A 22,652-nucleotide genomic window follows, 5' to 3' on the forward strand; every position below is an offset into this window, starting at 1 on the left:
CAAATAAGATATATGTCTGACAAATATGACCCATGAAACTGCTAACACAAATATTTGTCTTTATTATAAGATCAAGTTTACCAATAATTAAATGATATATAATGTAATTTTGAACTGAGATGCACTATTAAACATGTGTTCTTAACAAAAAAAATATAATTTCTAAATGGACCAACGATATTGAAGGTTATTTTTTAATCTTTGGGAAAAAAAGAATTTTATAGATTTTATTCGAGAATTGGTTGAACTTAATATTTAATATAAAAAATAATGTTTTTACATAAGTTAATATCTATAATAAAATATCGGTGAGTTTTCGTGTAAAATATATAATTTTTGAATGTAGGAACGTATTAACGTGGAAACAATCGACACCTAAGAATTAGTCAACACCTTGACCAATTTCCCCAATGGACGAAGCCCATGTTTCGTATTTTTCTGGAGACCTCATTTTTAGGAGATACGAAGTTTCCCCACGAGGATTCTCTGTCCAATATGAGATTGTTTTTGCCGTTAATCCATCTTCTTCTCCTGATTTTTCTGTTGCCCATATGCAAATCTTCATCAATTCCCGATCTTTTCAGTTCCTGGTGCCAGCAGTACGGAAAGAATTACACTTCGGATCAAGAAAAGCAGTATAGGCTCCAAGTGTTTGAACAAAACTACGAATATGTTACTCGTCACAATGAAATGGCTAATGCTTCCTACACACTGGCCCTCAATGCCTTTGCTGATCTGACCAAGCATGAATTTAAGGCCAAGTATTTGGGGCTCTCGCTTTCCGCGAGTGATTCGGTAATCAGATTGAACAGTATGTCTCGAGTTGACGGGGATACTCTTTTGAAAGAATCTGATATTCCCTCTTCTTTAGATTGGAGGAGCAAAGGGGCTGTCACTGGGGTTAAAGATCAGGGCAGTTGTGGTATGTTTATTGCTTTATCTTTTGTTGCTTCGCAAATTTACCTTATTGATTCTTGGAAGCTATGGGTCTCTGTTCAATATGCATAGAAGATGATATGGTTGAGTGGTTTGATTAGGAGATGGATTGTTCATTCTTTTTTCTGTCTGTTACGTTATTTTTCAGCAAAATCCCAATTTGTTCCCAGATTTTGGTCTTTCGAACTCTTGGTTAGGAATTAGGATCCTAGTTTAAAGCACAGATTCAATTTTTTAACTGGGAGTGCATCATTTTAGTTGAATTTGGGTATACAGCGTCGACGGGATATTGTGATAATATTTTGGCAGTACGGGGATTGTCAGGATTAAGCCTATTCGAGAAGGCTTTTGTCTTCTTAAGATTTACAAGAGGAGATATTTACACAGAAAGATGGGAGAATATCAGAGAAGGAAACTTATGCTTAAATAAGGGGATTCTTGCTCCCTCTATTTTACATTCATTATTTATACTCTCATGTATAAGTTTTCTCATGTCAACCGCTTACAGGTCGTGTTTTAGCACAAGTAAGACTTCTATACGACGCACGCTTATTTCATACAAATGATATAAAACTGTTAATCATTATGATGGATGTTGATCTAGTCGGTAGAAAGATGTAAAGGAAATTACTTTCATTGGTTTCATTTTTTGAAGGTGCTTGCTGGTCATTCTCAGCGACTGGTGCCATTGAAGGCATTAATAAGATCGTGGCAGGATCTTTAGTCAGTCTGTCCGAACAAGAGCTTATTGATTGTGATAAATCTTATAATGCCGGCTGTGGAGGAGGACTCATGGACTATGCATATGAATTCGTCATAAAAAACAAAGGGATTGATACGGAAGAGGATTACCCATTTCAAGGTCGTGACAAAAAGTGTAACAATAATAAGGTAACTCTGCTAAAAGCTGTTTTAACTCGTATTTCTGTCTTTTAGGTTCGTTTGGATTGATAGTTTTGATTTAAAATCCATCACAATTACATGTGAAATTGTTGAACTTTAGTAGATTTTGTCCACCCAAACAAGTCAATGATATTGAAATTCATCGATCCAAGCACAACCTTATGGATTTTGGTAACCGTAAAAGCTATAAATACTTGTATTAGCCTTAGGAAGAAGGTACGCATTTCTCTTTTCGTCTCTATTCTTCTTGGAGTTGCAGGCTGCTCAAAGTGCCTTGCTATATATGTTTTCCAGTTCCAACCAACCTTGTTCTGATTGCTTTCCCTAATATATCTTACCAATTTACATTGCAGCTGAAACAACTTGCTGTTACCATAGACAGTTATGTTGATATACCCTCAGAAGATGAGAAGCGGCTACTACAGGCCGTTGCCACTCAACCTGTCAGTGTTGGTATATGTGGTAGTGATACGGGATTCCAGTTGTACTCCAAGGTTCATACAGACAGCCATTTTCGATAAATTTTGTATTTTGCTTAGCATCCATCTTTGTTTGATCATTTACTATGGTACCTGCAGGGAATATTTACCGGCCCGTGCTCGACTTCGTTAGATCACGCTGTGCTAATAGTGGGATATGATTCTAAAGATGGAAAAGATTATTGGATAATAAAGAATTCTTGGGGGAAATCCTGGGGAATTGATGGCTATATGCACATGCTAAGAAACGGTGGTAATTCACAAGGTGTATGTGGAATCAACACGCTCGCGTCCTATCCTGTAAAAACGAGCCCAAATCCTCCACCTAGCCCCCCTTCCCCAGGTCCTACCAAATGTAGTATCTTCACCTACTGTTCGAGCGGTGAAACGTGTTGTTGTTCACAGAGGTTTCTTGGAATATGCTTGTACTGGAAATGCTGTGGAGCAGTATCTGCTGTGTGCTGCAAGGACAATCTTCACTGCTGCCCCCAAGAGTATCCCGTTTGTGACACCGAACGGAATCTTTGTCTCAAGGTCTGATTTTTATTCTACTTCATCCTCAATATTCTGATTCTTAGATTAACCATGTGTTCTAAGTTTGAAATAGTTCAATGCTGTGACCATCGACTACTCGAAAAAAATCGAGTATCGCTATAGTTACTTGAATCAAATCATGTGGTCGTATGCATTATAACGTTCTTCGACTCGACTCGACTCGACTTGTTCGTGCCTCTAGTTTTCGTATTGATCGACATTTGGTGACCCTTGAATGCATTTCATGGTTGCAGAGGACTGCCAACTCCACATCAATCAAGCAAGTTGAAATGGCCAAAAGCTCTTCTGAAAGTTAGGCGTTGCGTTTGTGTTCTTTCTCGAGCACGGAAACATTGCAGTTATACTGATTATTATATTTTCTGTGTGACTATGTTGTCATTGTATTATAATGATAATAATAATAATAACGATTCTGATGCATTTGGATAAAATTTATTATTGTAGGTTAGTTAAAGAGTTTCAGTACTAATGAAAATTACTGGGTAGAAACTTATTGTGTTTATAAAATTAATTAAATAAGCATATAACTGAAAATATAAAAAAAATTCAAATAAATAAGATTTACAATAACCAATCATTTTTTGGGTAATGTCGCCATACAAATTTTTCAGAACTATAACAAATTTTAATTTACAAAATTAATATTAACTTAAAGTATGAATGAAGTACAAAGACAACTAAAAAGTGAGATAAAATATATTTAGCATCATTAATCGATAAAAAAAATTTCGTGTCAATTTTATTTCACCCATGAAAAAATTATTTTTATACAAAAAAAATATGATTTTTTGTTGTAAACATGAATATGATTAACTCGTCTCACGAAAAAAGATATGTAAGACCGTATCATTCTAATCGATATATAGGCCTAAACATAATAAAATTGTAGGTTATATCAAATGAAGTAACTTCGATTTTTTTACAACTAAACATTTAAGATAATGTCATTTTGGTGTGGAGATAATGTTACCATAACATTCACGTTTTGGTATTCGACTGCTTTTATCTTATTCCATGCGTCAAACAAACGCATGTGGCTAGTCATTTTCTTATAAAAACAGAATTAAAAATCTTCATTTCCCAAGGAGAAATCGGAGAGATGGCTGCGGAAGAGGGCAGGTTTTCGGCTGTCACAGCGTCGAGGAGTGGAGGTCTCATTTACAGAAGGGCCTTGAGTCCAAGAAATTGGTATTCAATTGGGGAATCTGTGGTTTCTTCTTATTTATTTGAGTTTTTGTTGTGTTGGTTACGACTTACGATTATATTTGTTTATTGGTGTTGTGCTTCGAGTTAGCATGCTTTTATTTTGTTTTTTTTTTAACTTCGTGCTTCTTTAGTTTGTGGATTCTAGGTTTCGAACAAATCTATGTTTTGCGTAATTGGTGGTTGATTGTTGTGATTAATCCTTGATTGTTTCTCTCTTTCCGGGGTTCAATGGTTGAACTTTCATCGGAAAAATGATATTTCTGTTTTTGAAATGATTTATAATCCTTCATCAGCATGACGCGTTGCAGATCCAGAAATTCGGGTGAGTCACGTTGAATATCGTGCGCGTTAAAGTAGTAACTTTTTTTAAATAATTACAAAAAAAATCACTTTGAAGGCTAGCATACTTCCTGGCCACGCTGAATCTAATCCTGAGTATGACCTTTGACTGAAAATAACCGAAGTTCTTGACTATAGGATTGTAAATCTTGGATTTGAAAATCATCCAATGAAAGTGAAGTGTCTTTGTATGGGATCAAATGAAGAATTGGTAACCTGGTTGGTTTTGAGTGAATAGTCCACTGGACAGTTTTAATCGAAATGTCTAAATTGCAAAGCTTGTATTCTTGCTACTCAGGTTTACATGATAAATGGACTAAATGGAAGGACTTCAACACGAAATGAATTCTACAAAATTTGATGAAACAGAGCATATTCTTGTCGGTCTAACTTTGGGGTTCAGCAATTGCTGCCCTAGTCTCTGTCTTTGAACGACAGTCCTTGTGGTTCTCATGTAGCAGTAAATCGTTAGAATTTTCCTTCAAACTATGGTGGCTAAAGTTAGACTGCATTTTTTAGTGTTGACCTAGTAATTTAAAATGCTGTGACAGGTGGTGATAGACTTTACAGCCGCTTGGTGTGGGCCGTGCCGATTCATTGCCCCTATTTTTGCTGAGATTGCCAAGAAGACTCCCCATGTCATGTTCTTGAAGGTGGATGTCGATGAACTTAAGGTATACAAAACTTGCTTTTCTTTTTTGACATTAGCCCCGTATTTCAAGTTAATCGTCCATTCAAGATTCTAGCATACTTGAAATCATGTTGACATTACTTCGCAGCCTGTTGCTGAGGAATTCAAAGTGGAGGCAATGCCGACTTTTGTGTTCCTTAAAGAAGGGCTGGAAGTGGACAGGTTTGTTGGTGCACAGAAGGAAGATTTGGCAAAGAAAATTGACCTCCATGGTACCATGACCGCTTGATGTTAAAATTATTATGGTTATATCCGTGCTTACAATAATCATGCTTTTTCTGATCATCCCTTAAACTTGTACTATGGATGCATGTTTTTTTTTTTGCGCTTTTCGATGTTCTTGCTATTGTGGTGATAATTCCAAGTGTCTCCGACTACCATGAAATTCGAATTTGTTGAAAATGCTTGTATGTATGTAATCTATCATTGCCACACCAGTATGTATTGAATATGGATAAAAAAATCGTCAAGGGGCTAGACGAGGTCCTAAAAACCCTAGAGTTCTTGATTCAAATTTTATAATCTGTGTGATCACACGTGAATAGTTCTCTCCTCTGTTTCTCTTTTTCCAAACACACTCCTCTCCCTCTGTGCCTTTGATTAGACGTGGCTTTTTGTTAGATGATTTTATTGATCAATTTTATAGATATATTTTTTATTTGAATTATTAATGAAAAATATTATTTTTATTTATAATATTATTTATTATTATTTAGCATTGATTGTTTGTTATTATCTATTACCACATACACCTCGTTAATTCCTCTGCTTATTATTTATTTAAATGAAAATTTTATTAAACTTCTCAACATGGATGCCGTCGTTATAAATACCAACATTAAAAACACACGTCTCCTTTAAAAAAAAAGCAAAAACTTGTGTGAGACGGTTTCACGAGTCGTATTTGTGAGACGGATATTTTATTTGGGTCACCCATGAAAAAATATTACTTTTAATGTTAAGAGTATTACTTTTTATTGTGAATATGGATAGGGTTGACCCGTCTCACGGATTATGATCCGTGAGACGGTCTCACATAAGACTCACTCAAAAAAAAAATTATAAAACAACTTCGATCAATTATTTAATTAAAAAAATAATTTAATTAAAAATATCACGAGTACGTAATTTTTTTTAGCTAAAATGATCATTTTTTAAATTAAATAATTGACCTCAGTTAAAAAAAAATGACTCCTTTTATGAACTGAGAGAACACACTGCTACACACAAAATCACACGCACAGACTTGTCCCCAAAAAAGCATAGAAAGGAAACGATCAAATCTGTTCGTCTTGCGCACAAAATCTTTAAAGTGCAATCGCCCATTCCTGTTTGGTATTGTAACATCTAATATAAAATATTTCAACACAAAGTCTAGATTATTTGAAGTGAAAGTGACGATTAAGAAAAAGATTTAATGTACACAAAACAGAATGTGAATTTTCATGTCAATTTGATAAAATCGACAATCGAGGCACGATGAAATCTTAATCCCGTTGAAATTAAATGTAAAATTCCCAATTAATGAAGAAACTCGTGCCATTATTGTCTGGCTACAACTATTTTGACGTGGCATGGTACGATTTATAGGACAAATTTACCAACTTTTCTGGCCTGATTATGATTTTTTTTTAATTTTTTTAATTAAAATTTGTAAATAATCAAATGAGCCAGGTGGCATCAATCGTTACCACAACACGTGTGGAGATAATCAAGCACCAGCCGTAAGATCTGTTTCTTCTTTTGACCAAACACGATTCTCCTTCTCTTAAGTACTTTCATTAGGAACTTCTTTATTTATTTATTTATTTTATTTTCACCAAAAAAAATTAAATAAAATAAAACACACAATAATCCTTGGAAATTAAGCTCATTATTAAGCGCTACGCGTCGTTTTACACCTCGGAAAAATTCTCCCTCTGATCAGTTTTCAATACGCCATGAACTCCTCATCCGCTTCTTCACGCAAGGTGCTCCTTTTATATATTGATTTGTGGATGGATGTGTGTGTGTGTGTTTTTTTTTTGTATTTGTTTACGTGTAGCCCTAGAGGATTCTCGTTTGTTTTGGCGGAATTTTGATTGCTTTGTTTGATTTTGTTGTGTCGGAATATGGGTATTAAAGGCGTTGAGCAAGATCGCATGTAATCGGTTGCAGAAAGAGTTGGTGGAGTGGCAGGTGAATCCGCCTGCCGGTTTCAAGCACAAAGTTACTGATAATCTTCAAAGGTTTTCCCTTTTTTTCTGTTTTCTTTACGTTTCTTGGGAATTGATTTGGGAATTAGAGATTAGAATTTAGAGGTAATGATTCCGTGATTTTGGTGTGATTAGTTGGGTGATTGAAGTCAACGGTGCTCCGGGAACGTTGTACTCTGGGGAAACCTACCAGCTTCAGGTTGATTTTCCGGAGCATTATCCGATGGAGGCTCCGCAGGTATTTTGTTTAAAGCTTTGATCGTTCTTCCATTTATGACTGCTTGAACATATGGTATGAATGTTTAAAGGATTTAACCATGACTTCAATGGGGCCGACTTAATTGGAAGCAGGGCAGTCACCATTTTTGTAATTTTTGGAAAGTACAAGTTTTACAACCGAAAATTGTAGTTTCATTTCCTTGATTAAATGCGTTTGCTTTGCTCCGAGAAAATGAATTTGTTAAATAATTTTATGTGGAGTAGTTGAATTCATTTGTTTAATTTTGGGTTGTTGAGTTCGGTTGATTTATATAATTGTCTTCATTTTTGAACAGGTTATTTTTGTCCCCCCTGCTCCTCTTCATCCCCACATTTACAGCAACGGCCATATATGTTTAGGTTTGTTTCCACGTACTCCTAGTTGTCACTTCTTTTTTCTACTCCCTACTACTAAATGGTTTTGCGTATTTGTTTTGTAGTTTATATACACGCCAATTGGTTTTGGTTTTCTGGACTTCTTAATAAGCTATTAATTTGATTGATGAGATTGCGAAACATTACTGAGTTTAGTCTTGAAGTGATTTGAATGCCTTTAGGAATACTTAAAGATTTGTTAAGGTGATTTGCTTGCATTTTCAATGAGTTGAAAGTCATTTTAGGTGGAAAGGAGAAGCTGAGCTCCGAACAATGCGTAGGCATATTGGAGAAGAATTAGTCTCCACATTTTTTTTCAGTTTTTGTAAATTTTTGATTCCGTGATAGATTGGTGCTCATTATTTAGAAGTTTTTTTCTCGACAAGAGGTGAAGAGAGTTCAGTGGTGTAGTAAAGCTTGGTTTTTTGCCATACTCTTGTTTTCAGTGGCTCAATACTAATGTGCCCTTGAAAATTCAAGGAACAAGTGGCAAAGGCATGCCCAAAGAGATTATTGCATTCTTGATCTATGTGTTTATGAAGCTATAAGAAAGCTAAACCTAGGTTAGATTCAGCAAGAACAAAATCTTGAACCAACGCTCAACAAGAAACACTAGTGAAAGGTCAAGAAGAAGCATTAATAGTTAAACAATGCTTAGGGAATGTATGAGAGTTATTAGTGGATTTTGAAAGCTGTAAAATAACTTTGATAAGTACACAAAAGTTCTCCAAAGAGTGTGATTGAAAGAAATTTCTCTATAAGTATCAAGCTTGAAAATTAAATAATAACTGCTTCATCTGCCACTTGTTTAACCTTTTTCTTTATATGAAGCAAAGCAAACTTTTTGTCTTTTCACATCTTGGGAGAGATGGTTGGCTGAGACAAATGATATATTGCCTCTAACTGAGGCTAAACCTTTTTGAATGCTCAGTTCCAGTTGATCTTGGGGATTTGAGTTAGTATCTGGAACTCCCACCCATTGTTTACATTACAACTTGCGCATTTTAGCTACCAGTCCGATACTTGAGATATAGACTGCCAAATGTTACCAGTACGTTGTGGATAAATGAGAAAAATGAGATGGATCGATTAGTATTACATTGGTCATCTCAGTTCTCGTTCTCTAAATAGAGTTATCGAGTATTTGTTATCTATATGTCCATTTACTTGAACTCAGAGCAATGACTATTGTGAGTAACCTTCAAACTATTGTAGTCATATCTTCAATATTTTGGATCTCTTTGCACAAATTAATTCTCATCACCTAAGAGACATGGCTTGTTTTTTTATTGAGTTTGGAAATCTAAACTTTCTTTCTTTTTGTGTTATTTATCCATGCAGATATTTTATATGATTCATGGTCCCCGGCTATGACTGTTAGTTCAATTTGCATCAGCATTCTCTCTATGCTATCAAGCTCTACGGCGAAGGTATATCCAATTATGCTTCTTAGAAAATTTACCTCAAGGAACTTCTGTGTCTTCTTTTACGTCAACCCAGATAACTGATCACTCGAGTTCTGTGTTTATGCAGCAACATCCAGCCGATAATGATCGCTACGTGAAGAACTGTAAGAATGGAAGATCTCCCAAGGAGACGAGATGGTGGTTCCATGACGACAAAGTTTAATAAATGAAATTGGGAAAACCTGTAACACCCCCTCCCCCCCCTCTTGTTATTGCTGGGAGATATTTTGTTTCTTCCCTTTTCCGAAAATATCAAGGGAAACGGAGAAAATCTATTCGAAAAGAAAAGAAAAAATGAATCTTTGTCCCGAATTCTCAACTCTATGGAGGCGTAAATAACATTTAGATGTTATTGGCCCGAACGTTTATGTAGTAGCTTTTTGGATAATGTGTGAATCCCAGTATCAACGATTTAGGCAAGGTTAGTTCCATTCACGCGAGCTCTAACTTCCGTCGTGTCTGTGTGATATTTTCATCAGTCATCTTAAATTTTAGTCATTCAACAAGTAATTATGTTGAGATGTGTTTTGGAACTTGTGTAATTAGAGTGTTGATTTAATGTATCGGTCTACTTTTTCAAGACAGAAGCATTTACTTCATAAATAACGACATTCATTTCCTTCTATAGCCTGTCAGTCAAAACAACAAGATAAGACATTCAATTGCATAACTAAATTTTCTCCAAAAACAATACATCATCCACACCCACAAAAGTTTTAATTAAAAAATGACCGGGTGACCTTCACATATTGCCGTGGCATTCTTTGAGACACCTACACGGACGAGGCTTTTTGGAGCTCACGAGTACTATCTTGTCAAGGTTCCACTTTCCATGCTACTGTTTGGTTTAGGAATTGTATGTGTTGTGTGTGTGTGTGTGTGTGTATATTAAGTTTGTGCTCATTTGTATTTTCGAGAACTACACTACTTCGAAAATTCTCTAGGGTGAGAAAAAGAGCTGAGTTAGCATGCAGGAAATGAGTTACTTCTGGACTTCTTTTGTAAATCTAAACCATGCTCATGCTGTATCTTTCATACACAAAATACTTTGTGACTTGTCATTCAATAAGAGCAAATGCGAGGTTGTTTGCGCAAGATCCAGAGACTGTACATTCTCCAGGAAAGTCCAAAAGGTCCTCCGCAGAGTCAGCTGATCTATCTGCTGATGGGAGTCAAGCACATGTTTAACTTGTCATTCAATAAGACCAGTAAAACAGATACCAACAAATTAGTAACTGCAGTTCAAGACTACAATGTAGCGATTTTTCAATTTAGGAATAGGAACTCAGTAAACAAGTGATAGATGTTCTAGTTGCTAAGGGCGGTAATAAAGTGATCTGGTTATATTCTTGAGTTGATCAACATTCTTAAAAGAAATATCGTTTTTCACACAATTATTCTCAGATTAAACAGCCGTTGCAGTGCAAGTTAAACCATAGTTACCATTTTGTTCGTTTCTTTCACCACATCAGTCATGTTAGCATCTGTAAAATAGTTGAAAAAGGTTGTGATTGTAGATGCCGCGCCTAGTACAACAGCTTTGACTGAAATTGCTTTGGACCATCTGGAAAAGCAATTTGTCGGACTTGGTGTTGCATCTTCATTCACGATTGTTTTCAACTATTTACGGATAGTAACATGACGGCTGTGGTGAAAGAAAGAAACAAAGTGATAACAGTGGTTGAGGCCTGCACGACAGTGGTTGTTTAGTCTGAGAATTTAAGGGAGATGAAGCTATTTCTTTCCAGAATCAAAGCATTGATCAACCTAAAAAAATATTTCTTTTAAAAAATGATCAACCTAAGAAGATTACCAGATCACTTCATTAACTAATATCACTTCCTGCCGCTGCATCCTCCGCCCTTAGCATCTAGAACACATCCAGAGTAGCTATCACTTGTTTACTGAGCTACGACTTTTCTCAGATTGAAAAATCGCTACAGTGCAACCTTGAACGGCAGTTAATACTTTGTTTGTCACATTCTCGACCGCCCTCAAATCTACGTCTATAAAATGATTGAAAACCATGGTGAACGAAGACTTGGCTCTGAGTACAACGGCTCTAACTGAAATAGTTGTAATAGTTTTCCGGATGCCATTTTTTCACCCCACGGTCAAGAAACAAAATATAAAACAATTGGAGAAATATATTTGAGGTTCTAAACACAATTTCATGCACCACAAGCCCTTTCTCGAGCTTCAAAAGAAACAAGAATGGCTACATCACTTATCTCTCCATTCCACTTTCGCAGTCGCTTTTTTCCTTATTCTTCATGCTCCTAAATGTTAAGCATTGTGCTTTTCCGAAGCATAAGGAGAGACCTCTATTTGCTAAAGTTTAATTATATTTGTGGCCATTTTCTGCGAATTGCAGACTCTATACGCACGATTTGACATAATTCGTGCGTATAGAGCATTATTTGTGAATTATGAGCATACACATCAAAGAAACTGGTACGAAGAAGATAAGAGCTCTCGACTTTCAAGAACTGGGAGATCGCAGCATCCAAATCCTGCATATTTCAACTTCTTCGCACTATCACGGCACAACAAACACTCGGAAGTAGCTTAGTAGATTTAATAGTAACAGACGTATGATTCCAATGGCCAGAAATAAGCTTAAGAAGGAAACTCCACATCCAATAAACTTTAGCCTCGATCTATCCACGTCCATATTCTCACTCCAAGAAGCAAATTTTGCTATTTTTAGACCCCAATCCACCGAATCAAGCAAAACCAATGAAACATTCAAAAAAACCAAACCCTTCACATTTCATTAACAATCAAACAATTCAATGTAACAAATCGCCAAATTATCACATTTCATATCCACAACAGAAACTCGATAAATTCAACCGAAAAAGCAAACTAAACCATGGGGGTTACTTCTTTTTTCCTTTTCCAGACTTCCTCTTAGGAGGTAGAATAATCTCTCCCTTGAGCACAGGAATCTCCATAATCTGCGACAGCCCACTAAATTTCTTGCGGAATTTTTCAACCTGATCCGCATCAACAAGAAGCTGCGCTCGGCTTCCCAGATAAAAGGGGTGGTTCCCAGACCATACATCAACCACGTATTCTTTCTTGGTTCCACCGGTAGTCATCACGAGTTCACCATTACAGTACACCTTCGAATCTTCATGGAATTGCGGATGTATATCCTTTTTCCTGCAGCTACACCGCATGTCATCGCTGCCCACAACTCGTTTCACCTGCACAATCAGCCAAAAAAAATACAGAAACTATCCTCGAGAAAGATTATTTAAAAGATGGGTGTTTTGGGTTCTACCTTGTTGTTGAGGGATAATGGAGAAGGGGAGAGGTTTTTACTGAGGAATGTGTTAGACAGGTAAAGAGCCATTTTCTCGTCTATTCAATGGCTCAGAGAGATGGTGAATAAAAGTGAAGATTTACAGATGCAATTATATTATATTCTAGTGGTCTCAATTTTCATCAGGCCGAATCGGGTTTTAAATGGACCGCTTTTACGAGCAGGAGTTGGGTGGGCCGACCAGTAATCCGCCTCAATATGTTATTGGACAGGTTAGATAGACCGCAACCGCGGTTGCCGGGTGGAGCGGAAACACTCACATTTGGACGGGTTGAGATATTGCATATCTAATTCAACTTTTTTTTATGTGACAGGTATACCGTTTCGACTTATCTTAACTGTTTTGACATCTCTATGTGCGTACTTTTTATATTGCATGTAATAATCATTTGAATCTCATGCTTTACACTTGAGTGCATGCACAAACTAGAATCTAGAGGCATTATTTAATTTTAATTCGATGAATTTTATGGATTCTTAAGCTATTGTCAAATAAACCTGTTTCACTCAATAATGTTTTTCAGTTTATTGATAGAATTACCTTCCAAGTTTTCGTTTCATAAATGTTTTTGACAGCCAACCAAGTGTTGAATATATTTTGTAGCTCATCTTTTCTCTTAATTGGGTTGTGAAAAATCAACAAGCTCGAGTGACCAGGTATGGGCGACCCTATTATAAGATACATGCACGAATAACATCAGGCTATTCACCAAAACAAACATCTGCTCTTTTCTTCTGTTTTGTTCTACAGAGATTAATCTAATCAAATCAAATCAATAAATGACAAGTAAATACGAGGCTACAATTTCCGAGGGTTGCTACTGCATCTTCATTTACCTCTCCTCTGAGTAAAACCTGTTCCACGCAGCCTGAGGTTGATACACAACAAACAAGTACACATATGTGAGTTGTGTCACGGAACAAGAAACATGAAATGCAAAAGACATTAGATACAAGAAAAAGAGACGCATAACTTCATGCTAATGACCAATCATTTAGCTTTTATTTGCATTGCTGATTGCTGTTTTCCTCTTAACTCCCATTTCGGAAACTTGGACCACTAATGAAAGCTTATAGTAACGACATACCAAATTCTACTTATGACGTAGCTCTATCATGGAACTTTACCAACTGCTTATTTCCTCTACAACATAGCACCATGCCAGGAAGTTATGAATATCTACTCGATGTTCTTGTCACCATCATGTCAATAAAACCCAGTAATTCTAGCAAGAACTGCACACTGGTATTGATGATGGCAGAAGCCTACAGCAGTTGCAAGCTTATAGCTTCAAGGGTAATAATCAACGTACCTTGAGAAGATCAAAAACCTTTTCACATATGTACTTTTGCTGAATGCTAGCTCCCCGTTGCTGCAGTTTGTCAGGATGCACATACAGAGTTGCCTTCCTGTAAGCTTTTTTTACAGCAGGGGTTGTTATGATCTCTGTCAGGGAGATAGGTTGCCAACCACTGTTTGGCCCAAGGATCTGCAGATTAATGCATAACATAGCTAATTAGGTTGGAAACAAGATTTTGGCTTTGTAAAGAGCAACAATAAATCGACGCAGTATAACTTTCATCTCCAGTTCTCCGAATAGAGATCAAATTAGATTATGCTCAAATGAACGAAAATGATCACCCAAACTCAATAGCAGTGCATTTGAGCATGTTACATACTTCTTGATGATCAAATTCAACTATTATCACCTAACAATCATTTGGGATAAAAAGGGCATGGGTACACAGGTGGTTTGCACATACATATTGCAGAGTGGAGAGTAGTGCACGAAGGTTTCCCTCCTTTCCAGTGACCCATCTCTTAATATCCGCATCAAGAGATTCTGCTAACCGCTGCAGTAAAATAAAGATACTCGTTAACAGGACAACTAGAATCTATTCTGTATCACAACAACAAATTTATAAGAAGATATGTTACATTTCTCTCTGCCTGTTCTCTCTGGGCAACAAGATCACGCATGTTCTTCTCGGCAAGGGCTTTGGCCTGTAAAAAATTTCGACATAAAATATTGTAAAACATGCTTAATTTCTTATAATAATATTCCAAACATAACTAGCAAGATCCATACCGCTCTCTCCATTATCCTCTGATGCCTCTCTAATCTTGCTTTGCTTCTCTTTGCTGATTCATTACTAGTTCCATCAATTTTCTCCAGGTCCTGCAGGAAAATTGGAACCATCATTCTTCTGGTGCACTAATTAAAGATTTTATGTGGCAACCAATACACATAAACGATACTCACTGAGGAAGAAAAGCTATGCTTTAGTCCATTATTTCTCGACTTCTCAGTAGATTTGTCAGTATGTGGTCTTCCTTCTGTGGAAGTTTTCGAGGACATTGCTTTCTCTAGAGCACGTTCACGGGCCTCTGCAGTGGCTCTGTCTACTGCAGCACGTTCTAACCGAAGTTTGGCTTCTGTGGAGGCCTTATCAGATGGTAGTTTTGTCGTGGTGGATGCCTTCTCCAGCTTCTCCTGCGCCTCTGCCATAAACCTTTGTCGAACTTCAGCTGCTGCTCTCTCCACAGCAGCCCTTTCCGCCCTTACTTGAGCTTCAGCAAATGCCCTCTCACGAGCTTCGCGCATGGCTCTTTCTGCAGCTATTCTATCTTTTTCCCGAGCTCTTCCCCTCTTGATGGCTTCAATTCTTTGCTGCTGATCTTCTTTATCGAAATTCGTCGCATTTTCTTTGGCACAATCCTCTTCCATGGTAGAGGTTTCACTGTTCTCATTAATCTTCTCTAAAATTTCACCTCTTTCTACTGTTCTTTCATCTTCCATAAATTTCTCTGTTTCTTTGGGCTCAACATGTAAATGAAAGTGTTCCCCTTCACATTGGTCCTTCGAGTATTCCCCTTCATTTTGAACGTGAGTTATTTTCTCAGAAGAAATTTTTAGATCTTTAATTTCTTCCTCATCAGAGGTCTCATTCTTTGTGCATTCTGCACAAATTTCAGAATCGTCAACAGAAAGGTCATCCATATTTTCAAGACTGCATGTTGATTCAGATCTTCCGTCACTCTCTGAAGTTTGTTCCGAAACCATTCTCACGTCAATGAGGTCACATTCAGCTGTTCTATTGTCAGAATAATGGACCTCAGGTAAATTTTGCATGTTGAATTGATCAACAGCTTCTTGAGCAGTATTGTGAATTCTATCAGTACTTTCGGAGATATTCTTGTCCATTGGCAGTTTTTCTTCATTATTGCTGTTTGTTGTACCGAAAATTTCATTCTTGTAGTCAAATGAAAGACCTTCAAAGGCATAGTGCAGATTGCTACTGGTAAAATTGTCTTCAGAGGCACTTCGATGTAAGTTGTCTGTCCGGAGAATATCATTATCCTCCTGATGGAATGGTTGTTTCACCTTCTTTCCTGTCTCGATTGCAGATGAGTTTTCAGCAATTCCTGCTACGCTACTGTTCTCGTCAATTATGTTAATGAGCTCAATATCACATGGGTTTTGAGCTTCACTGAAGATGGTGCAAGGATTATCACTGTGAATCTCACTAAAGCTGGTGCTAGTTTCGTTACTTTTGGTATCAACTGCTTCAATATCTATTTCACAAGCAACCTCATGAAACACAGGTTTATCCTGATTTTCTGCACTAGTCTCTGCTCCTCCAAAAATATTAGTTTCTTCGGTGCCCCAAAAAACTTTGATCTTCTGAACTTCAGCATAATTAATTCCCTCCAACTGCTTGGTCTCAGCCACTTCATCTTCAACAATCGCCATCTGATTCTCATCAATTTCATTTTGTTCAAGTGCACCTCCTAAATTTTTCCCCTCTTCACCATGTAAATTGTTCGGAGTCTCTTCAATTAAGTCGGGCTCATGAACCATATTTAGTTTCTCTGCAACCTCTTTTTCAGGGAAGGCTTCAGGTTCCCTCTTATTGATTGATTCCGCTAAGGATTCATTCAGCCGCTCTTTACTATCAAAAGATATCCCAGCCTCTCCCAACCTTATTCCATTTTTCTCTTCATCCCAACTTTTCCTATGTCTGTGACCACTTCCTCTAAAATTGAGTTCTATAAATTTCTCCTCTATCTTTTCTCGCACCATTGCTTCTTTCTCCTCCATATTTGGTGGATCATTCATCATATTATCAAACTTCAAATCAGGCAACTTCAAGTGCTCCACGTTAACCACTTCCTCATGCTCTTCAATTATCATCTCGTGTTTTCCCAGATACTCAGTTGCAGTTTGGCCTTCATCAATCACTTCATCCTCCAGACTGATCCTTGAATTTGCAACATCATCTGCATTCTCTAGCAACAACGTACTTGAAGATATATTTGGAGACCTTTCCACCACTTCAGGAATAATTTCAGATCCTTTTGTCAGATAAACAGTTGGCTCTACCTGTGCTGAAGCTATGTCCACAATATTTTCCAGCTTTGGTGTCCTTTGGGAAGTATTAATAGCTCTTGCTGCGAGTTCAGCAGCCTTTTCAGGTTCCTCAGTGTAATGAACAGCCACTTCTTTTTGTTCCGATGTTCCCTTGCCAGTTCCCATCTCCTCATGATAAGATTTAAGTTCATGCTTAGACATAACTAAGTTGTTATTTTCTACTACCTGACCATATTCCGAGTTTGTGGTCCTACACTCAGCTTCAGCCTCCAACCCAGGAGAAATTCTCACTGCATGTGCTTCAACTGCTTCAACATGGTTCCCAAGCTCTTTTATTACAACCTTTTCCGCATCACAAAGTGCTTCACTTTGACTGCCGGACGTAGAAAATTTATGAGTCGCCCCATTGAATGATCCACTGTGCTCGTTAGTTGCTTCCATATTAACTCTAACCTTTTCCGTCTCGGCCTTTCCAGGATCATTTATTTTCTCACTTTGGCCAATGAACGCATCAATTTTCCCATTTAGGTCTTGGAACGCATGGAATATGGGATCTAATCTTTCATGAGTTTTCGCAGCATTCTTCTCTTTTGAGTTCTTCGTCTCAATGTACTTCCTATTTTCTTTGTTATCTTTAACTTTCGAGCGACCCATACGCCTTGGTATAGAACTATCCGAAATACTTTCCTTTTTCCTTTCCATTATCATTTTCGCAATTCTAATACTTTCTTGAGCCTGCTCAATAGCTTTCTTCAAGGCAGCTGCAGATACACCAGCAACTGAGCTCTCATCGATTTCCTCCTCAAACAAAGGTGGTAAAGAGTCGCTGCCTATCTTTCCAGAAGCATCTTCTTTAGTTCGAAAACTAGAAGTCTTTGATCCCTCCGAATCATTGTGTTCGCTTAAATTACACGGCTGGCTTGAAGGTGGCGGTACAATGCGTGACATGTCCGGTATGTGGGAGTTATCCGAACTCGATCCACCTTTAGCTTTATTTGCTTCAACATCAGAACTGAAACTCCAGGTGCGACTAACTTCACATTTCGGTAAAGGAACACACCCATCATCTTCCTTTCCCAGTATCTGTTGGGTTCCATCGATAAAATATGTAAATCCAGGAACAGCTTGGAGTTGGGCTATGTGAGTTTTTCCTTTTGATATGTCGTTACTTTTTTTACTGGTTTTATTGAATGACAAGTTAAACTGCTGCTTGACTCCATCAACAGATTGATCAGCTGACTCCGCGGAGGACCTTTTGGACTTTCCTGGAGAATGTAGGGACTCTGGATCTTGGGCAAGCAATCTCGCATTTGCTAGAATCCTGTAGCAAATACAGTAAAGGATTTAGGAATGGCCCTCCAAACAAATTACACCAATCATCACGTCAATACCCAGATATAGAAGAAAAAAAATTAATAAACAAGAACATAATCAGTCACAAAAAGCACATGTATTTTGTGTATGAAAGATACAGCGTGAGCATGCTTTAGATTTATAAAAGAAGTCCAAAAGTAACTGATTTCTTGCAAACTAACTGTTGGAAACTAGAGTAAACTGATCAGTTGGAACTGACCAGTTAAAACATTCAGCCGAATGCCTTAAAGTCTCTTAACTGAAGATGTCTCGGGAAAGAACAAAGAAGACATAACAGATTACAAGAGCGCCGCACAACAACCAAGACTACTTAAAACAACGCATTCTGGACAAAGCAATTAAGACGCCGAATTACAATAAATGAAGCAAACAATATCGAAGGAATAATCAAGTGGAAACCAACGGATACAAAAATTCAAATTTATCTCAAGATTACCGTTGCAAAAAAAGAGTATAAATATGACAGAAGAAAAAGAAGAACCAACAATAACCATTCAAAACTTGCTATTACTCTGTCAAAATCTCAGCTCACTCTTACTTGATTTATTCGTAGCAATCAAGGCTACAAGTTGAGCAAACTAGCACTCTGTAATATTTGTTAATTCAATAGTCCTAAGATCAGTTACGCACAGAGATCACTTTGTAATACTAAGAGTTTCAGTTTAGGCAGTGGGTAAGTCCTAATTGAAGTGGGTCTGTACAAGTGTTGTATTGGATCAAAGTCTTTTAGTGGAAATCCTATCCTTGTGATAGAAGGGGTGACGTAGGAGTAACTGAATTCTCCGAACATCTAGAAACAATCCTTGCGTATTTTATTTCAGTTCTGTATTCTATCTGTCAGTCAGTTACCTTCCGCAACTACCTCAGTTTAACTGATTGATATTGACCAATAAGATTTCGAGAATCAGTTTGTCACCAAACTGAACTCAAAAAATTCGAAAAGACCAATATTAATTGAGAGTGTTTATTCAACCCTCCTTCTAAACACTCTTGACACGTCAATCGATCCTATCACTAACTCTTTCTTCTCACCCTAGAGAATTTTCTGAGTACTATAGTTAGCAAAATTATAAATGAGCACAAAAACTAGAAACTAATAATAACTGAAATAAACCCAAATTGAAAAATATCCTTGAGTAACTGGAAATGAAGAGGAGTCTGATAAGACAACTCCGATAACTTAATCCACTTTATATGGAATACAAAGTAAAAACATAGGTTAACATGTAACTCTCAAGGAATAAACATAGTCTTATAAGTCACGTGTAGAACTCAAGGAATCAGAATTAGTTTTTCCATTATTAAGAGCTTTCCATTACAAGAATGGACAGAACAGATTATTACATCAAAACCAAGACTAGCCTGAAAGACCTACAAAAGTTTAGCATAAACTGCATGGAAAAACCATTTAACAAGGCTATCCTGTCGCAGTTCATACATAAGAAAACTCTAAATGTAATGAATGCACATAATCAAGGCTATAAATATTCCTTTTGGCCTACCTTCCTTACCTTAGCCAACAGTTAAATGACGGCATCAATAAACGACTGCCTAAAGAGAAGGAAATGTAATCGTTGAATATCCGCCACATGTTTTTGAACAAACGTTATCAAGTAGATAATTTTTTTACTAAATTTGGAATTCATAAACCCAATAACTTCACTTCAAGCAACCGAACAACTTTTGGAGAAATTTGAACTAATTTTTTCACACCTTTTGGAATCAAAGTGACTCGTTCAACATGACTCATATACAACAAATAACCACAGCCATTTACAAACTTAAAATTACCGTTCCTTCAGAATAATCCCTGCTCAGAAAAGGACAAAAAAGGACAATGCTTTGAAAACATATTTAAATTTGTATCCGCACAAAAACAAGCCAGCATTAACGAGTCAGAGACTAGTAAGAAAATCAAGCACAAAGAAATTTCCTTAAATAACAAAGTGTTACAGACTAATAATTTCTCGTCAATGAAGGAATAAGCTTGAGAGATTCTAAAAGTATAAGGCAGTTCGTTCCTAAACCAAACAACAGCATGGAAAGTAGAACCTTGACACAGAAAAAAGAAAAGATATTTATCACCTATTGTTTCCTGCAAACAAAACAATCAAAATATTAAAATGACAAAAGTCCAATGTTAACCTTATTTCAACACCAATTAACTTTCAAAACTTGGCACAAAGGCCAACAAAGAGAAAAACGAAAACTTTACCCGGGTTCATCATCAGAGCGCTTGGGACTTTTCACGCCATTAAACAGCTCCTCATACGGAAGAGCGACGTCATCATCCCTCAAACCTCCGAAAATGTTGGAGTAATCCAGCTTCGAATTGCGGCATTCTCCCGACACGACACTTTCATCCAGACCCGGAAGATCAAGCACGAGAATAGACGAAGACGACCCGGAGAAAATTTCGGAGTACTCATGAGCTCCAAAAGGCCTGGACTTAGCACCACCCCCGGAGAAAAGGACGTCGTCGTACGGATTTTTCTTGGAGAAAGACGCAAAGGCGCCCGCGTTGGAGGAGCTCTGCTTTCTCCTGTGTGGAGGCCTTGAGAGGGACTCCATTGGAATGAAAGCTCCGATTTCCCGCTGGCGAGGCTAGGGTTTCTTGTTTATTCTTCTCAAGTCTACTGTTTTTCACTTGCTTCTTCCTTCTCGCTTCTGGGTGGTTTTTCTTGGTTTGTCTGCGAATGAAAATACTGTTGCAGTCCTCAGAAAACTTAAATTAAATTTAATGAAGTGTGGGTCCATCTGAGATACAATTCAGTGTAGCGAGTGTATATCCCATTACCCAATCACAGAACGCCACGTGACACGTTCCGTCGTCACCAACCTCTGAAATCGTATTATTTTAGTTTAATTACATACAAAATTTAGTTAAATATTTTGTAAAAAAAAATTGTGGGTTGATTGTGTTGGATTTGAAAATAAATTTTATGTAATCGAATTTATTTTGTTTTCACAAGGGTGTATTTAAATGATATAAACGTTGAACAATAAAAATAAATATTAAAAAATAGTTAAAAAATATCTAATCTCTCGACTAAATTAAGTGAGTTGGGTTGGAAAACTCTAACTTGCGGGTCATATGCTCGGTCAGTCCGATTTGCGGCAAGCCGGGTTGGACTGGGGGTAGTTCATTTTTTTAGTCTTGTATATAAAATAAGCTTTATTTGTTTACGTTTCCAAAAATCATTTTATCCGATTACTTCTATATTGTTGTCGTTTCATTTTCTAAATTAAGTTTCACATTATTTCACACAATTATTACTTTAATTAAACTATTCACCTGTCCCAAGAAATAGTATATTATTATTATTATATTTTAATATAATATAAAGTATTCTAAAATCTTTAAAAAACTAAAATAATATTGAAAAATCCACGATCTCCAAAACAAATTGATTTCTTCTAAAAATACTAATATTTTATTCTCAATTTAATTGTATAAAACTCGTCTTTGAGACAAAAAATTCGAAAAAGAGCCAAACAAAATTCCTAATTGCCCCGGGACAGGACAACACAGCGATCACACCTATCTACATTTTTAAAAATTGGGGAAAAAAAATATTTTTTTATTATTATATCTATTTTATATATAAAAAAAGGACTTAAACGCGTTGGTGTTGGTAGGCCTCACGCATTAGATAACTCTATCTGAAAGTGCAATGAAAACTGTGCTGTTCTGTGTTTTCCCATACATAAAACTTAACAGCATCTCTCACATGTCAGTTTCCCTTCAGTTTATTCAAAAATATTATTTTTTATCTAAAAAAATATAAATCAAGACTTGCTCAAATTAGAAGGGTAATATAAAATCCGGGGTAGAAAGTAATTTTGCGGTGCTTTTTTTGAAAAAAAAAAAACCTTAGGATAAAACAAGTCGTGATGGTGAAATTTAAATGCAAAGAAAAAGGTAGTTAAAGTTCGAATTTGGAAAATTGCTTTAAAATGGAATAATAATAAATATTAACGGGTCCGGAATCAAAAGAGTAGGACCGACGACAATTTGAATTTAAATTTGTTTATCCTACCATTTATACAGCATTAAATGTTGAACGATATTCAATCTTTCATTATATAACATAAATAACACTTGGTTATTACATTTTGTTAATTAGATTAATACAATTCAACATAATATATTGATAAATTAGGGATGTCG

The 22,652-nt window shown here is 36.6% G+C and overlaps 5 protein-coding genes across 5 annotated transcripts; 3 read left to right on the forward strand and 2 right to left on the reverse strand.

The window, feature by feature from the left end:
• The first annotated feature begins 353 nt into the window (after window positions 1–353).
• On the forward strand, window positions 354–3,306 carry LOC140809407 (cysteine proteinase COT44-like). Its single transcript, XM_073167019.1, has 5 exons — window positions 354–922; window positions 1,592–1,827; window positions 2,193–2,333; window positions 2,418–2,852; window positions 3,107–3,306. Exons 1-5 carry the CDS (start codon window positions 424–426, stop codon window positions 3,167–3,169), a joined length of 1,374 nt encoding a protein of 457 aa, XP_073023120.1. The 5' UTR covers window positions 354–423; the 3' UTR covers window positions 3,170–3,306.
• A 508-nt stretch (window positions 3,307–3,814) lies between these two features.
• On the forward strand, window positions 3,815–5,528 carry LOC140810510 (thioredoxin H-type 1-like). Its single transcript, XM_073168351.1, has 4 exons — window positions 3,815–3,838; window positions 3,915–4,061; window positions 4,970–5,092; window positions 5,198–5,528. Exons 1-4 carry the CDS (start codon window positions 3,815–3,817, stop codon window positions 5,336–5,338), a joined length of 435 nt encoding a protein of 144 aa, XP_073024452.1. The 3' UTR covers window positions 5,339–5,528.
• Window positions 5,529–6,923: 1,395 nt separating this feature from the next.
• LOC140810187 (probable ubiquitin-conjugating enzyme E2 18) lies at window positions 6,924–9,983 on the forward strand. The gene is made up of 6 exons (XM_073168053.1): window positions 6,924–7,079; window positions 7,234–7,337; window positions 7,440–7,542; window positions 7,859–7,922; window positions 9,279–9,367; window positions 9,471–9,983. The coding sequence occupies exons 1-6, from the start codon at window positions 7,050–7,052 to the stop codon at window positions 9,564–9,566; spliced, it is 486 nt and encodes a 161-aa protein (XP_073024154.1). The 5' UTR covers window positions 6,924–7,049; the 3' UTR covers window positions 9,567–9,983.
• A 2,172-nt stretch (window positions 9,984–12,155) lies between these two features.
• On the reverse strand, window positions 12,156–12,850 carry LOC140809305 (large ribosomal subunit protein bL31c-like). The gene is made up of 2 exons (XM_073166890.1): window positions 12,693–12,850; window positions 12,156–12,615 (listed from the first exon to the last, which is right to left on the reverse strand). The coding sequence occupies exons 1-2, from the start codon at window positions 12,762–12,764 to the stop codon at window positions 12,286–12,288; spliced, it is 402 nt and encodes a 133-aa protein (XP_073022991.1). The 5' UTR covers window positions 12,765–12,850; the 3' UTR covers window positions 12,156–12,285.
• A 534-nt stretch (window positions 12,851–13,384) lies between these two features.
• LOC140810907 (uncharacterized) lies at window positions 13,385–21,182 on the reverse strand. The gene is made up of 7 exons (XM_073168830.1): window positions 20,697–21,182; window positions 14,999–18,428; window positions 14,825–14,914; window positions 14,674–14,739; window positions 14,499–14,588; window positions 14,048–14,224; window positions 13,385–13,603 (listed from the first exon to the last, which is right to left on the reverse strand). Exons 1-7 carry the CDS (start codon window positions 21,050–21,052, stop codon window positions 13,568–13,570), a joined length of 4,245 nt encoding a protein of 1,414 aa, XP_073024931.1. The 5' UTR covers window positions 21,053–21,182; the 3' UTR covers window positions 13,385–13,567.
• Window positions 21,183–22,652: the final 1,470 nt, after the last annotated feature.

The sequence above is a fragment of the Primulina eburnea genome, chromosome 13 (genome assembly GCF_022965805.1).
Source record: "Primulina eburnea isolate SZY01 chromosome 13, ASM2296580v1, whole genome shotgun sequence".
Lineage (NCBI taxonomy): Eukaryota > Viridiplantae > Streptophyta > Magnoliopsida > Lamiales > Gesneriaceae > Primulina > Primulina eburnea.